Genomic DNA, 18,338 nt, shown 5'->3' on the forward strand with positions numbered 1-18,338 from the left:
GATAACATGGGAGAGCGACGAGGGGAAGGGAAATGGTGAAGGGGCGTGGGAGGTGGAGGCATTACTGGAAGTTTGAGAAAACAATGTTCATGCCATCAGGTTGGAGGCTACCTAAACAGAATATAAGGTGTTGTTCATCCAACCCAAGTGTGGTCTTTTCCCAACTGTGGAGCATTGACATATCGGAATGGGAATGGGAAGTGGAATTAAAATGGGTGGCCACTGGGAGATCCTGCTTGTTCTGGCAGATGGAGCATAGATGCTCAGCAAAGTAGTTTCCCAATCTACGTCAGGCCTCACTGAGGCCACACCAGGAGCACCGAAAATAGTGTATGACCCCAACAGACTCACAAGTGAAGTGTCGCCTCACCTGGAAGGACTGTTTGGGGCCCTGAATGGTAGTGAGGGAGGAAGTGTAGGGGCAGATGTAGCATTTGTTCCGCTTGCAAGGGTAAGTGCCAGGAGGGAGATCAATGGGGAAGGGCAAATGGACAAGGGAGTCGTGTAAGGAGCGATCCCTGTAGAAAGCAGAAAGTGAGGAGTCTATATAGCTTAGAAGAACAGGAAATTACATTAAAGTGTACAACGTTCTGAAGCACCTTGACAGGATGGGTGTAGGGAGGATGATTCTGTTGACCGGCGGTTCAAGAATCAACAGTCAGTGTCAGGATACAGGATAAAATACTTATGACAGAGATGAGGAGAAATTTCTTCACTCATAGGGTGGAATTCACTGAAGGCTGTGGGGTCCAAATCATTGAATAAAATGGCAGAACAAGCTTCCTCTGTTTTTTCACTCTTATTGTTCTCACCAGTCTTATATATTTTAATGCTATTCATTGCAGAACTGTGACAGTGTGGTGACCATACCAAGTGATTTTTGTGCTCTTTTTCCTGAAGTCAAGGTCTGTACAAATGGAACTGGTTCATTACCCAGGGATGGCTTGTAAGACCATGACTCTCTGTCAACTGGTGTGCACAGCCTCAGCTCCACATAAACTCCAAGTGGTGTAGATGAACATGCATAATAGATAACCAGATTCTGCAAAACCTGATTTGAAGACCAACATAATTTGGCCTACTTTCAGCAATACAACAGATTTTGCAGATGCTGGAAGTCTTGAGCAATACACACAAAATTCTGGAGGAACTCAGCAAGTGAGGCAGTATCTATGGAGAGGAATAAGTCAACATTTCAGACTGACCCCCTTCATCAGGACTGAGTCATAGGTGGTGGTCTGAAATCCGACTGTTTATTTCCCTCCACAGGTGCTGCCTGACCTGCTAAGTTCCTTTAGCATTTTGTGTGTGTTGTTTGCCCTAACTTCATCTGTTTTTTTTTTCTAAAATGTTTCTCAACTATATCTATCACCTTCAAAAGCAGCGAGACCATTTTTTTGTGTTAAATAGTACAAACTTAACAGATATCCTCACTCTTCCTAGCAATATAAAACTTTCGTAATTTTTTTTAATCTGCCCAGTTCACCAATCTGTTCTTCCTAAAATTCATCACAGGTATCCTTTTTGTTTCCAACATTTTTGAGCTCAGTATTGCCTAGAACCTTTGACGTATACCCTGTCTGCTCAAGTCCAGGGCATTCAATTGTAACAAAGAGTTTAGTGGTTTTAATAAATACCACAATATGTTATATACAAATCTGAAAATAATAGTTTTAAGTTTCCTAAATACAATATCACTGCCTTAGGTTCCAATTTTTGTTGATATCTTTTATCAGGTAATTGACATAACTGTTCTCATCTCCAATTCTATTCAGTTGTTCCTTCAAGGTTTGAATTGCTTAAGGCAACGTCTGCCAGAGCAGTAAGTCCAGTTTTGAGATTCACTTACGTGATGGATGGGTCCACTTGTTTATAAGCGTGAGCAGCACAAGATCCACAGTATGTGTACCCTGCATGACTGTGAAGACAAAAGCAGAAGAGTTTTGCATGAGCCCAGATCGGAACAAAACATCCACGGGCAGCACAAGCTCTTGCTCCAGAGCATGGTAGGACATGGTCTTCAGCCAGCAGACTAATGAAGGGCCGAGTTCCAACTCAACGGAGCACCTCCCACCATGGGAGGGAGGAATCAGGAGGAAGCTCACTGGGGGCACATCAGCAGAAATTACAGAACCACATTAAAGACATCAGGTCAGCTGCCGACTGTTTTGGGTGGAGAGAGAACTGATTGGAAATTAAATGTAAAAGAAAATCCTCAGGAATAGCTTTAAAATACATTTTCACTTAAGCTTACCTCGCATGAGTGAGGAACATCTGGGCAATGAGGTTTCGGAAAACCTCAGAAAGTTATCAATAGAAAATTCCCACCTTTGCACTTTTCTGCAGAAATGGACAGAGATGTTCCTTAGGGTGGCTTACATAAAGCTCCAGGCAACAGCCTTTCTCACTCAACTGGAAGATTACAGTACTTTTATGGCCAGCTCTGTTATGGAATTACTTCTGTGACCTAACACTGCACTTTGCCGGCACAGGCATCTTTCACCTCCTTGCTGTATGGATCTGATTCACCTCAGCAGAGTAACAGATCTTTCAAGAACAAGTAATGAAAAGCAAGCAAGTTTTAAAGTGCACTTTATGAGACAAACAGATGTTAGGAAATAAATCACACCACATGCAGGATTAATTAAAAGCTTGACACATCTAGTCTAGTATCAACTTAGAACTGCACATTTTGGCATTATGCATGAAGCAACGACAAGGAAATCCTGAAGTCATAATATTATTCCAGAATTCTGAATGCTACAAATCTAATGGGACAGTGAGAAAGCATTTTGAACAGCATGACTGTTGGCAACACTGAAGAAAAATAAATAGATTTAGGTACATTGCTCTCAGAGGAATTGATTTCCAAAATGGAACAAATGTTGACCATGATAAAGATAATTGAAAAAAGGCATTTAGTGGGGAAGGCTGTTTTCACTTACAGTTGTATAGAATGAAAGTATGTTTTGTGAAATTGACTGTTCTATTTCTTATAAATTACTATGATTGCACATGGCATAGTTAGATGGAATGTAACATAAAGATCTTTACTCCTCATGTATGTGAAGGATGTATGAAATAAAGTCAATTCAATTCAATTCCTTGAGAGTTGACTGCTTACAGGCAGGAACAGAACAAAGAAATCTAATAGAACCCATTAAAAAAGACCGTCAAATACCCAATGTTCAAAAAAAAACAAATTCACAGCCACAAAGCCAGTCATCACTGCAGCAGGTCCAGAAGCCCATTAGTTCAGGCCACAGCCTCCGTTCAGAGGAAAGACAAGTCAACCTCATCAAGCAGCAAACTGAACACTGGCCCTTCTCTCACCTCGGGCCCCGACACCCTGACCATTTCAATCCAAACCTTGGCCAGTTCCTTGCCTTTGGACCCAGACCCTGCCATTTCGATACATACTCAGGCCTGGACCCTGGTACCTGACCTTTCCGATCTGACTGGGCACTTAAATTAGTCAAACATTGGCTTGTTCTTCGCTCTCAGGCCTGGACCACACCGCCTCAACTCTGCCCCACCTCAGATCTGCTACTTCAAATCAGTTTCAAGTCCATTCCAGCAATGGCTAAACATTGGCTTGTTCCTTGTTCTTGGGCTCTGGCACTCCATCTTGATTCAGCCCGTACACACCACACCATTACTGTCTTGCACCTTCAAGTCTTTAGTTCACACTGCAAAAACACCAGGTTTTACAGGAGGTTCAAAAGCTCCACTCCAAAAAGGGAAGTTACAGGCTACTGATCGCAGAGATCATTTTCCAGAGAAAGTGTGATTAATCAATTAGTAGTTTTGTTTGCTGCCAGTAAAGTGTTGCTGGGATTCATCTTAAACTGGAACACAATACGAAAAACACACAAGAAATATAAATACGTAACATAGCTTAAATAGATAGATTGATTGTATATCCATAAAGTGACGCTAGGCACAAAAGTGTCTGTACATAAGGAGGCTGATAGGAAATGATAAAGTAGTGGTGGTTGGGAGTGTAGGGGGTGGGTTGGTAGGTAGAAGAGTTGATCAGCCTTACTGCTTGGGGAGGTAACTGGTTCTGAGTCTGGTGGTCCTGGACTGGATCCAAGTAGCCTCCTAACTGATGGGAGTGAGATTGGGGTCTAAGAAGCAACTGCATTTCCAGGACATTCCTTTTTTGTCCAGAAAGCCATTTGGATGGAAAGATAATACAGTAGATTTGGATTAATTGGGTCATATCGGGACCAGTACATTTTGGCCCAATTAAGCGGCTGCCCAAGTAGCCAATGTTTAATGGAAATAATTTAAAATGTATTAAAAAAAAGACAAATTACCATTTAATTAAGTAACAAATTATGAATTTTAAATGAAATAAAGAACAAATGAGAACACTACCAATACTACCACAGCACTATGAAACTGTGTATTAGTTCCTAATAGTTATTGACGGAGAAATTTGCCCAATGTACACTGCCGTGTTCTTTTAATTCACTGCAAATGAACAAAATCAGCACAGACTCCCAGTGCAGATAATGGACTGCCTTCATACAATGCTTTAAATCCTCCAAATCTTTATTATCATTATAACATTCAAAATGACTGCTTCAAATTCTTTGTAGTTTCTAACGTTGCTGTAGTGAAATTGTTTCATTTTCACTCTTGGCCATTTCTGGAAATGAATTGATTTTACTTTATTTCTTACATCCTTCACATAGATGAGGAGTAAAGATCCTTATGTTACGTCTCCGTCTAAATGTGCAATGTGCAATCAAAGTAATTTATAATAAATAGAACAGTCAATTTAACATAGAAATACATTCAAATCAGTATGAATTAATCAGTCTGATGGCCTGGCGGAAGAAGCTGTCCCGGAGCCTGTTAGTCCTGGCTTTTATGCTGCGGTACCGTTTCCCGGATGGTAGCAGCTGGAATAGATTGTGGTTGGGGTGACTAGGGTCCCCAGTGATCCTTTGGGCCGTTTTCTCACACCCATTTTTGTAAATGTCCTGAACCTTGGGAAGTTCACAACTACAAATTCAGTGGGATGTCCGCACCACTCTCTGCAGAGTCTTGCAATTAAGAGAGGTAACGTTCCTACACCAGGCAGTGATGCAGCCAATCAGGATGCTCTCAATTATGCATGCCCTGTAGAAAGTTATTTGGAGTTGGGGGCCCATACCAAACTGCATCAAATGTCTGAGGTGAAAGGGGCGCTGTTGTGCCTTTTTCACCACACAGCTAGTGTGTACAGTCTATGTGAGGTCCTCAGTGATGTGGATGCTGAGGAACTTAAAGCTATTTACCCTCTCAATCTTAGATCCATTGATGTCATTAAGGGTCAGCCTGTCTCCATTCCTCCTGTAATCCACAACCCATTCCTTTGTTTTTGCGACATTGAGGGAGAGTTTGTTTTCTTGACACCACTGCGTCAGAGAGATGACTTCTTCCCTATAGGCCACCTCGTTATTGTTTGAGATTAAGCCAATCAATGTAGTGTCGTCGGCAAATTTAATCAGCAGATTAGAGCTGTGAGTGGGACACAGTCATGGGTATACAGGGAGTAAAGGAGGGGACTTAGTACACAGCCCTGAGGGGCTCCTTTGTTGAGAGTCAGAGGGTTGGAGGTGAGGAAGCCCACTCTTACCACAAGCCGGCAACCTGACAGGAAGCCCAGGCTGCTGCTGCACGAGGCAGGGTCAAGATCAAGGTCTCTGAGCTTCCTATATACCCCAATGCTTGAAACTAGTGAGCAAAACAGTTCTGAATTGTCTTATTGCTTATTTCTCGCCAACTGTCAGTGACAAAAGTCACTGCTTTTTGAACACAAACCCGCACAACTGATGCTACTTAGAAACTGTTCACTCTAAGCACGGCGTAGTGTCTCACAAGACTAGTGCTACTTAGAAACTGTTGGCAATAGTCTCCTGTCCCAATTAAGTGGCATAGTGTGCCAAATAACCAAAGGGAATCCTGGCTATTTTCTGCCCTGATTAACCAATGGTCCAATTAACCAGAATCCTCTGTATATTCCTTAAATTTTGCTCATTCTCAGCCATCATTTATTTCCCCTTTCTGCTTACTGCCAAAGTGAAAATGCTGGTTTGTTGAAGGTGGGCCTACAGAAGTATTAGGAAGCTTCAAGGTGTTGATGGATGATTGATGAGACAGATCCAAAATCAGTGAGCATATGAACTGGAAGGAACACTGCAAGAGATTGTATATTCATGCTATGTCCTTTGAGGTGGTGGAAGTTGAATTTTTGGAGGAGAAACGTTTGGAGGGTCAATGGAATTATGCTATCCATTACTTCCAGTTGTACCACTGGATCATCAACACTTCACTGCGGCCTAACAGATGGTGTGAGTGACTGTCTTGGACGCTTATTTTGTAATCGTAAGAAGCTATTGGCCATGGGTCATACAGAACACTGCAAGTCTGGTTCAGTGGAGAGACCAACGGAGGGGGAGCTGCATGGCCATGCTTGTAATGTAGACCAGGTCCTCGAGCCCCAGGGTTGGCTGTTGCATCTGCCAAGGGAGGAGACGACGGAGGCGGGGTGGCTCTGCGTCCATGCTGAGTTGGGGGCCGGCCCCTGCTATCAGTGCTGCCCTCCAGTGTTCACTCAGTGGAATACAAGCTAGACTGTGCTTGCCTGCGGGCTTTTTCTTCCATGTATCATCAATCTACAAGACATGACACTCAGGCACATGGGCTAATTATTATTATTTTGTGTATGTTTGCTGCTATTATAATTATGTGTGCCTTGTGCTATGTATGACTGTTGGTACTGTGCTTTGCACCTTGGTACAGGGGAACGCTGCTTTGTTTGTCTGTAACAAGGATATTCATGCATGGTTGAATGACAATTAAACTTGAACTTGGACTTAATTTTTATGAAGATGCTAATTGAGCATTAGTCAAAAAACAGACCCTATACAGTGCACCACTGTCAAAACAAGATTCTCTCTCAGATGTGAATATAATCCAGTAAACATTTCTGGATATTTAACACCACGATAGAGCATAGAATAGTACAGCACAGGGTAGACCCTTCGTCACTTTGTCTGCACCGACCATGTTGACAAATTAAACTAAATCATTGCAAAATCAGTTTGTACCATCTTTATTCACAAACACTATCGTGCCCTTCCTGCAGCACTCTGTATAGTTTTGAAAAAGAGAACGTGAATAATGGAAAACACATTGCATTACTGTGGACAATTTGTAAATATTTTAAACTCAACTAAAATATTTTACGTTAACCAGGGATAGCTAAAGCTGTAGTTTTACTTGACTGAAAAATGAGACTAACACATAAAGATCTAAATCACATCAAAGAATAAAGTTGCCTTTATAAAATAACTTACAAAGCAGTTTCCAACCAATTAAATATGTAACAAGGGTAGTCATTATTCTAAGGTCAGATAAGAGTCATCCAATTTGCACAGAGCAATGCCCCAAAAACAGCGATGAAATGTATCTATTTAGGGCTTTTAGTACGAGAGACAAATTCAGTCAGAACACTGGATAAACTCGTTCCTTTTTGAATGCCTAGCCAAGAAGAAATCTGGGATCTTGGTTTAATGCCTCTTCTGGATAATACTGAACCAGATTGTTAGTCTGGATTATCTGTGCAATTTGTAAAGTCAGAGGCAAAAATCCTAACACTCAACCAAGACAATCATAACAAATGAAACAAAGCCTTGCTTACAAAACAAAGCATTAATCAAATGAAAGCGAAGGCTCATAGTTCAAGCTCGAATCATTAATAATATGATGATAAAGATATGGAATTAAGATGTGAAGGTAAAAGCAAATTGTCAGTTTAACCACGAGGAAGTACTCTTGCCTCAGTCAAAAGATTAAACCTTCATGTCGTGCCCCTGAGACAAACGGAAACTACTGATCTCGTGTTAAGTGGGTGTTTCATTGACAGTGATGGCACCCTTGGAGCGAGAGGAGAGATCTGCCTGTATAGATGAATGCAACAAGCATTTCTAAAGCAATGCTCAAAGGTGAGCACACAAGAAAGATTGTAGATGCTGGAAATCTGGAGCAAAATACTGGAGGAACTCAGCAGGTCAGGCAGTACCTATGGAGGGAAATGAACCATATCAGGCCAAGATATTTTCTGATATTCAAAGGTGGGTTCCTCCTGAACAGCTCTCCTCCTAGTCAACACCACACAAACAAAAACTGGTGTCATCCTGGTAGAGTTTCACTCAAACTTCAAAAAGAATGGGGTGATGCTCTCTGGGATTCCCAAGGGATGCAAAAGGATGCTATTGGAATGCAGGCTCTTTTTAAATACAGCCAAGGCACTAAAGTCACACAAAATTTATCGACATGAACATGGAAGTTAACTGAAAAGTAGTCATGGAGCAATAAATTGGTTTAACTGAGGACTTACGGTGCAATGATAGCTCTAGCCGGTCTCCCAGTGGATTGTGCCTGGGCAAGCCAGCTTTCTAATTGTGCGTTGAGTTGAGGTCCTAAAAACAGAGAGAGGAATATAAAATTTACTTCTTTTTTCCCCAACACAGATTTTGATGTCACATTTCAGCATGGTAACAGGCCCTTCTGGCCCAGTGAGGCTTACCCCTCCAAACCACTTTGCCTCTACCTACTTGACCCACAGTATTGTGCAAAAGTGTTAGGCACACATATGTAGGTAGGGTGCTTAAAATTTTTGCACAGGCCTGTAGTCATGTTATGTACTGTGCTGTACTGTCATTTTACTGTACTGCTGCTGCAAAAAAAAAAATCATTATGTATGCGAGTTATGATAAACCTGATTCTGACTCAGGTCTCTACTGTGGACTGAGAGTGGGAAGGGGGCAGGAAGAGGGGAACATGGCTGGGAAAAGGGGAAGGGAGAGGGGAGGGAATTGTAAATCTTGACGTGTTTGCAGGTCAAGGTAGGAAGGATGACAAGGGAGAAAACATTTTAAATCTAGACATTCATCACTGTAAATTACTGTCAGCCAGCCAGTAAAGAGTTGAAAATAATCTTGTGAGAGTTAGGATACAGGCAGCAGAGTTTTGAGTTGTGCCTCTGAAAAGGCCTTTGCAATCTAGTGTATTAAAGAGATATAGTATTTGAATGTCATCAGTTTGTGGGTTCTATTAAATTAAGCTAAAATTCCTATCACTGGACCACACACTGTCCATTGACAGCCTGACCCTATTCCCTCATAAAAACCATGATGCCAAGGAACAAAAAATGCTTTTATCTTTGCACTTAATCTGGTACATGGACAAGAGGATTGGAAGGGATTAAGATATTGTATTTCAAATAGTATATTGCATCAAGATTTTCAAAGAGCACAATGTTGATTAAAAATATTTTGACAAATGTTTTTTACCAAAGGGAACTGCACAACATGCATGGTTTTGTACAAGAAGTTTTAACATTAGTTTCATTAGTTTAAAATAGTTACTACATTTATGCCCTCTTGTTCCTGTTGATAGTTTTAAAATGCCAATCACATTGTGAAGAAGATTGACAGAAAACAAGTGTAACAATGCACAAACATTTTGTGCATTTCCACAACACTTAAGCATTAAACATTGATACTACAGCAGGACAGTAAGAACAATGAATATTTCCCTAAAGGAGCTAATGGAATCAAACTTTGGAAAAATACTTCACACGAATGTTAACAACAAGTCATCTACAATACTTTAGGAGGTGATCAAAAACTTGATTTAAGAAACTCCTGAAGTATGAAGGACAGATGCAGAACAGAAGGTAGAAGATTCTAGAATTTAAGATTTTGGCTTAGGTTGTATTGTAACCTTAGTTCACAAACTTGGAGAGCATAGGGATTTTTCTTTATTCAAATGGATAATGACAGCTGACTTGAAGGAGGGAGAAAAATTCAACAGAATTGGAAAGCCATGAAGAGAAATCGGATTGTCAACAGTCTTTCAGATTGAGGGAGTAGCACGAGGGTCTCAGGGACAAAGCCCACAAAGTCACAGCGAAAGGAAGACAAAAGATATAAAGAAAAGAGGAATTCAGAACCAGGGCAGGGGGAAATCCTTGGAATAAGCTTGGCTTGGTGAGTCTTGGTGAAGGAAAGACAACAGATCAGACTGTCAATCTCAGAGACGGATATTCATGAATTTACGGCTTACGGATTTAACAGAATTGCCATTATAATGCAGGAAAATCCTGGAACAGTGAGCAGCATTAGAGTACGTTATTCTGATATGAAAAAGAGGAGACAGTACAGAGTTACAGTTGGAGGAATATAGCTGAGATAGATAGGACGGGATGGAAACAGATCACTGATTGTTTTCCACGGTTTGGAACACTTCTGAATGTGCAGTAACTTTACACATGAAGGGCAGAGTATCAAAGGATGGCCTGTTGTACAGACCATCCAGGTGATACGCAGCGTAAAGTCCATAAGCAATAAAGAAATGCATATTGGCCTAGAAACTGAAACACCACCCAGGACTACCAACGGACCAATCACAGACTCAGCAGTGGGTGCAGAAATCAGGATGGTAAAGGCAGAGGATGAGGGAAGAAAACAACCTCATTAATATCCCATTGCAGATCCGAGATCTTGATATCTCCAGGAATTTGCATGACAATTTTCAGGAAAGACAGTGCATATGCTGAGTCTACACAGTCCAGGGTTTAGGTAATTGGAACCACCTAAAAAATGAGCTGCCACTCCTCAGAAATATTACAGGATTAAAGAGCTCAGCATTTCCAGCTCATTCCATCCATCAAAATCTACAGTGCTTCACTCTTATTCAATTCCCGTGGTTTAAAGGCTTTTCCCTCCACCCAAGCATCATTCTAGACATAGCCACTTAATGTTCAACTCATCCAAAAGCCATGTGCATTCATTTTCCTTAAGTCATGCCTTGTGAGAGCAGCTTATTCTATTCAATTCTTTTGCAAAAATTAGATCAGTATCTTTTATCCTTACCTAAAGAAAAAATCCTTCACATTAAATACTTCTAAAATAAAAATTGTAATTCTCCACCTTAAAGGCTTTCTCAGAGGGAAGGAGGAAGGGGGAAAACAAATCCCTCATTGAATTTGAAACAGAGCTCCGGAGTAATCTTCTCAATTTCAATTAAATACTGTAAGGATCTTCTTATGCTCGTCTCTCTTCAAGGTTAAGAATAAGGAAACCCAACTGCCAGAAGTAAAATAGTTGGGTCAAGAGTAAGTGAGGTGACTCAATACTCCCACAAGCTTGCTGTTGAATCACTTTTTAATTAAAAAGCTTGCTTATGCAATTAGTTCGCAAAAGAGGACCTAGTGAAAATTGTTGATGATGGCAGGCAGACTGCTGTTGCAACACTCTGCACAGCTTCCTAAATTGTAATTTTGGATTTGTTCAGTCCATCACAGATCATTTTTATCATTCAACACAACTTGACTTTCCAAACAATTGTGTATAGACTTGGGTCCTGAGCAGGGCAGGGTTAAGAAGTTATGAAATAGTAGGCCATTTGGCTCCTTGAGTATGCTCCATCAATCAAAAATATGGTCAATCTTCTACTTCAAACACTACTTCTAATGAGACCACCATATTGTCCAATTCCTTTAATAAGTTACCATATCCAGATATCTATTAACCCCTGGGTTGAATGACCCTCCACAGCCCTCTAGGGTAAAGAATTCCAAAGATTCATTATTACCTTCATGAAGAAATTTCTGTTCAATTCAGCCCTAAACAGTGCACACCTCATTTTGAGTAACTTAGCTAATTTACCAGAAGTCCCAAGTAAAACCAAAGTCTCCAACTGCCATAGGTCAATTTTGATCCAGTATTTATTTCTGAGTTGATGCAACAGCAGTGCGAACAATCCTTCCAAAAATTTCTGGCCCACTAAGAGGATGTAAAAATACAAGTACGGATAAAATCTTGGCGTTAAATACAGGACTCAGAAGGGATGCATTTTGGAATCTCATGTTTTAAAATAACGACGAGGAGCAATGCAATATAGCAGCTGGTTGGCAGAAGTTAACAACTTTAAAAAGAAAGCCACCTGCCATTTCCCTCTTACAGGATGAGATGATAAGAGGTGGTTTGACAGCAGTGGTATAGAACAACTTGGAAAAATCCACTCGACCATGAGTGAAGGATCACAAGAGCTTAAATCTTCTGTTCTCACTCCAGCAAGCTTCTACAATTACACCAAAGTGGCAAAAAGAGGAATTACTCAGCAGCCATAAAAACTTGCAGGCATTTCCAGAAAGGTTCAGAAATCATTACAGGAATTAACTAACTGATTTTTAATTCCCTCTCGCAATAAGAATCATCTTTTAGCTTTTGTATTCTACACATCATTGCCCTGCAAACACGACTGAACACACCTTGTTTGCATGCATTTACATACAGAAATGACATGTTATCAATAATATAACATATTACAATATAATATCTGCCTTTACTTTTCACAAAATGCCAAAGTGGCATTGACCATTTTCCACAACCTCACTAGGAAGATCAAAAACCTCAGTAAAAATGAGATGAAATGCTTAATGTTAACACGCCCAATTTTGATAACACTTTTCAGAGGTAAAACCACACACCAATCTGCTTTTGACAACAGAACACAAGCAAAATGAATTCTCCAGCAAAGAGAATTTTATTTTTTTATTTTTCCTTTGGCAATGACTCTGCAAAGGCTTAATAATTTATCAAGCAGAAGCAGGCAATGCATTGAGATTAATTCTTTCAAATCTGAAAAGCAACTGCTGACCTGGCACTAAGTCATGACAATACCAGTTACTCTCCACCACACCCAAATGGTTGCAACCCATACAACACTCATCATACCTGACCAAAGCCATTGTATCCCCCAACACCCATGCAGAATCCCAAAAATCCCTAAAAGTCCACCTCCCAAAGCTGATTCATTAAAGTGAAGGGGATTATATTCTGGGAGTAGGATGCTCCCTCTTTTCATTTTGGCAGCTAACCACTTATGTCAATTATTCTCAGATCAGCAAAAATAAATCACGGCATAGAACATGATTCTTGTCTCCTCAAACATTTCCACCTACCCCATGCCCCCACCAGCTACTGGTCTTCTTTGAGAAAGTTTCTGACAACTTAAAACTAGTTCTGTCTGTGTACCCCAAACACAAATGACCTTTCTCTCAGCCTATTCCACACTGGGCCTTTGTAGGCAAAGACCATTGTACTGAGTTGGATAAGATGGCATTAACTAGTATTCCAACTCAATGCTTAACAGTATTTCCCCCTTCCTCTCATTATTACCTGTATCACACTTCCTCTAGCACTAGCTTTCCCAATCAGAACCTTATTTCTTTGATGATAGCATCCATATAACACACTGTCACACTCAGTATTGAAGTAATGGCATCACCCATCAGTCTTTGAACAGTATGCTCTCAGCTCCTCCACTGCCATGTCAATGCAGTTTCCCAATTCACTCAAATTTTCCACTGATATTTCTATTGTTCTGTTCTCCAGACCAGATCCTCTCCTAATATACTCTATACCACATTTCTCTTGTTTAATGTAGAGGCCAAGTCATTGGGTATATTTAAAGTGAAGTTTGATAGGTTCTTGATAAGTCAAGGTGTCAGAAGTTACAGGGAGAAGGCAGGAGAACGGGATTGAGAAGGATAATAAATCAGCCATAATGGAATGGCAGAGAAGACTCAACGGGCTCTTGATTGTTCCATGCTAACATTAACTCCAATCACACCTACTAACTCCTGAAATCTTGCTTTAAATTATTAACTCTAGTTAAGGCTTGCCACCAGTTTGAAGGCTACAAACCTAAGTTCTCTTTCAGGGGCTTGAAGATCAAGTCTACTACTAACAGAAGGCTGCACTCTCACACATGGACTGCTTTTCAGATGATCATCCATCTGCTCATTCAGATATACAGGAAAGCACCACGGCACAACTTCAAAGAACAGAGGGAAAGTTACTTCCTGCAACAGTTATTGCCTCCAGTAACATTAAATAAACACGAATGTGGTCATTTTTGCTTTGCTCTCTGTAGCAGCTTGTTATGCAAAAACAGCTTTCTGGGTTTCCTTCCATATAAAAGCGGCTACACCACAACAGTAACTGATTGGTTGAACATCCTGAGAGTATGAAAGTGCTTTAGAAATTCACATGCTCCACCCAACAATAACTCTCATCTCCACAACAGTCTGTACACAAGCTTTCTCAGTCACTTCCATGTCCCAAGTATAATACTTCACTTTTCCTTTTACCCACATATACCTTTTCATCAGGAAGCCATCTATCCACATACCCTGCCACTCCCAGTAAAACATTCCTCTTTAGCTCAGCACCCATCCATACCATCACAATCCTCATCTGTACCTTCATCTGCCTATATACCTAACAGAGTAACCAGCTTCCACTCTGCCCTATCAGCCTTACCTTATCCAATAGCCCAAGCATAACCAATTTGTGCACAACTAGTAACCCACCCAGAATTGTGCCCCCTACCCTTTTAACTATTAACTTATAAACATTGTTAATCTGACACTAGAAACTCACCCATATCCCATCATCTTACCTAAGTAATTTATCTACATACTTCATGTAATATCACTAACCAACCCAGATCTTTTCAATAACTTACTGTAGCTGTCAAGCCCAGTAATGATGTGCTCACAACCCTGTCTCCCCTCTAGTAATCTATCCATATACCAGAAGAATTACTCCAACCTCGGCACTATGGTAATCCAGGTTTAGCCCACCATAACACAAAGTAAGCATTACATCAAATCTATCACTTCCTCAAAAACCCATACTCATACATTTACCCTATTGTTGTTCAGCTCATCCATCAATAAACCCTGTTTTTCCTACTGTAACTACCACATTTCAATTATGCCATCCTAATAACACATCCACTCACCCCTGACTCCCACCCATACCCCTATCATGTTACCACTGTAGCTCACCCACCCTCTACTGATAACCACATTAAAGGTATCATACCTCTACTCTGTTTGGCCAATAACCCACCTGTATTCCTCCCTCTTCAGTACAATAACCCAATATACCCCGAGTGTGTCATTCCAGAAACCCACCCATCCCATTAGACCATAAGATATAGGAGCAGAATTAGACTATTTGGTCCATCCAGTCTACTTCACCATTTCATCATGGCTGATCCAATTTTCCTCTCAGCCCCAAACTACTAACTTCTCCCCATATCCCTTCATGGGACTCACCCACCATAGGAAACATCATCTCCTCATTCACTGCATCAAGACCTTTCACCATTCAATAGGTTTCAATTAGGTCACCCCTCAATCTTCTGAATTCTTGTGAATTCCAGAGCCATCAAACACTCTTCATATGACAAGCCGGTCAATCCTGGGATCATTTTCATGAGCTTCCTTTGAATCCTCTCCAGTTTCAGCACATCTTTTCTAGGACAAGCACCCCAATACTCCATGAGGTCTCAAAGTGCTTTATAGAGTTTCAAATTACATCCTGCTTTTATATTCTAGTGCTCTTGAAATCAATGCTAGCATTGCATTTGCCTTCCTCACCACAAACTCAATCTGCAAATTAACCTTTAAAGAATCCTATACAAGGACTCCCAAGTCCCTTTGCACCTCAGTTTTTTTGTATGTTCTCTCCATTTAGAAAATAGTCATCCCTTTCATTTCTTCTACCAAAATGCATGACCATATACTTCCTGACTCTCTATTCCATCTGCCAATTCTCCTAATCTGTTCATGTCTACTTCCTCAAAAACTACCACCACCTCAGTAACCCATACTCATATATTTACCCTATCGTCGTTCAGCTCATCCATCAACCTATCTTCATATTGTCTGCAAACTTTGCAATAAAGCCATCAATTCAATCATCCAGATCATTGACATATGATGTAAAAAGAATCAGTCCCAACACAAACCCCCGTAGAACACCACCAGTCATTGGTAGCCAGTCAGAAAAGGCTCCCTTTATTCCCACCCTTTGCCTCCTGCCAATCAGCTACTGTTTTACCCATGCTAGAATTTTTCCTGTAATTCCATGGGCTCATAACTTGTTAAGCAACCTCATGTGTGGCACTTTGTCAGAGGCCTTCTGAAAATCCAAGTACACAACATCAACCAATTCTCCTTTGTCTATCCTGCTTGTTATTTCTTCAAAGAATTCTAACAGATTTGTCAGGCAAGATTTTCCCTTGAGGAAACCATGCTTACTATGGCTGATTTTATCATGTGCCTCCAAGTACCCTGAGCCCTCATCCTAATAATCAACTCCAACATCTTCCCAACCACTGAGGTCAGACTAACTGGCCTATAGTTTCCTTTCCTCTGCCTTGCCCCCTTCCTGAAAAGTGGAGTGACATTTTCAATTTTCCAGTCTTCCAGAGCCATTCCAGAATCCAGTGATTCTTGAAAGATCTTCAGCCACCTCTTTCAGAACCCTGAGATACACCATCTGGCCCAGGAGATATCTACCTTCAGACCTTTCAGTTTCCCAAGAACCTTCTCTCTAGTTATGGTAACACACTTCATGACCCCTGACACCTGGAACTTCCACCATACTGCTAGTGTCCTTCACTAACCTGTCATTCCAGTGGCCTATCAGTAGAATTATTGTGTTACCCAAAAGTACATGACAAGATGCATTAGACCAAAAACAACAGAGCTTTGTGCAACACCAAGAAATTAATTTGGCAGAAAGCTTAGATGAGTGTTGGAGAGAAATAAGGAAAGCAAAAAAAAAATATTTCAAGAGATGCTTGCAATTAAAGTCAAAGAAAATACAAGAAACTTTGCTAAGCATGTAAATAGCAAGCAAATAACTACGGATAGAATAAAGCCTATTTAGCACCATGACAGCTACTTGATGAGCAGAGGCAGAGATGTGGTAAGGTTTGGAATGAAAGCTTCACAGTTCTCTTCACAAAAGGGGTTGATGCCAATGTTGTCATTAAGGGGAACATGAGACAGGATGTGAGCAAGTTTAAAGCAGTTCACACCTTCATAGTAGTGATGTCCCAAGACCCAGGTGATACATTTGCCAAACTATCCAAAGGAGGATGGGGGAAAGTGCAGAGGCTCAGGCTGTAGTATTTCAAGCCTCCCTGGCTATAGGAACGGTGCCAGAGGATTCCTCTGGTTAAGGTGCTCAGAAAGTGGGTTTAAATAAGGCTGAGCATTTTAAAAAAGGGAAATCTCCACCAGGTGGTGAATCTATGGAAATGTTTACCCAAGAGTCTCAGAGGTTATGTTGTTAAGCATATTGAAGGCAAAGATCAATAGATGTTTCGGATATTAAGGAAATGTGATTACTGCAGGAAAGTGGCACAGACATATAAGAGTCATGATTTTATTAAGTGGAAGCGCAGGTGCATGGGACCAAATGGACTCCTGCTTCTGCTTATTATGTTCTTTTGATTGGAGGACTGCTGAAGTTATGCCATTGTTTTAAAATAAACCAAGTAATTACAGATCAATTAGTTTCGGCAACTTCAATAATGGACAATAATCAATCCTAAGGGACAGTAAAAACCTTTCTATAGATTAGAAAGACACACAATAACCAGGGACAGTAGGCATGACTCTGATTAGAGACCTTCCCTGACTGACCACATTGAATTTTTTTGAGGAAATAAGGAGAGCCAATGAAGACAGAGCAGTTGATGGGACTGGTGTGAACTTTGACAAACTCTCACATAATAGCATTGTCAAAAAAAGCACATGGGATTGAGTGGGGAGTGGCAAACTGGATCTGAAGCAGAAAGCACATGATTAATGATAATTTCTATGACAGGAAAGCTGTTCCCAATGGGTTTCCATGCGCTCATGCTCAACCCCTTATTTTCTGTTGTATTACAGTGAGTTACACCCAAATATGGCTTGCATGATTATATAAAGTTTGCACCATGACGCAGAAGTTAGCTCTGTGGTTGATATCACATATTAAACTGCAGGAAGATATTTATGGCCTCAGCCACTGGACAGAACGTTGACAAATGTAATTGAATCCACAGAAGTGTGAAGTGTGAATCCCCTTGGGAAGGTGCTGGCGAATGATTCAAAATTCAAGTTTATTTATCACATATACATTGAAACAATACAGTGAAATGTATCGTTTGTGTTAATAACCGACACTCGAGGGTGTGCTGGGGACAGCCCACAAATGCTGGCACATATTCCAGTGCCAACATAGAATGCCCATGATGTATGATAAATTGGAAAGAACAGAATCACACAAAAGGAACAAGGAGATGTTGCAGTTTATGTCCATGGAATTCTGAAAGGTAGTAGGATCAATAAACAATTAAAAAGGCATGAGTGCTTTTCTTTATTAGTTGAGACAGAGTAGAGGGGCTATGCAAGATCTGTG

The 18,338-nt window shown here is 40.7% G+C and overlaps 1 protein-coding gene across 1 annotated transcript in view; it reads right to left on the reverse strand.

Moving 5' to 3' along the window:
• Positions 1–18,338, reverse strand: part of memo1 (mediator of cell motility 1) — a 72,341-nt gene that overhangs the window by 52,286 nt on the left and 1,717 nt on the right. The window contains exons 2-3 of the mRNA XM_059986308.1: positions 8,399–8,480; positions 1,850–1,918 (exon numbers count right to left, since the gene is read on the reverse strand). Coding sequence (XP_059842291.1) covers positions 1,850–1,918; positions 8,399–8,480 — 151 coding nt within the window. The remainder of the gene's footprint in view (positions 1–1,849; positions 1,919–8,398; positions 8,481–18,338) is intronic.

This window comes from Hypanus sabinus, chromosome 12 (assembly GCF_030144855.1).
Source record: "Hypanus sabinus isolate sHypSab1 chromosome 12, sHypSab1.hap1, whole genome shotgun sequence".
In the NCBI taxonomy this organism is placed as follows: Eukaryota; Metazoa; Chordata; class Chondrichthyes; order Myliobatiformes; family Dasyatidae; genus Hypanus; species Hypanus sabinus.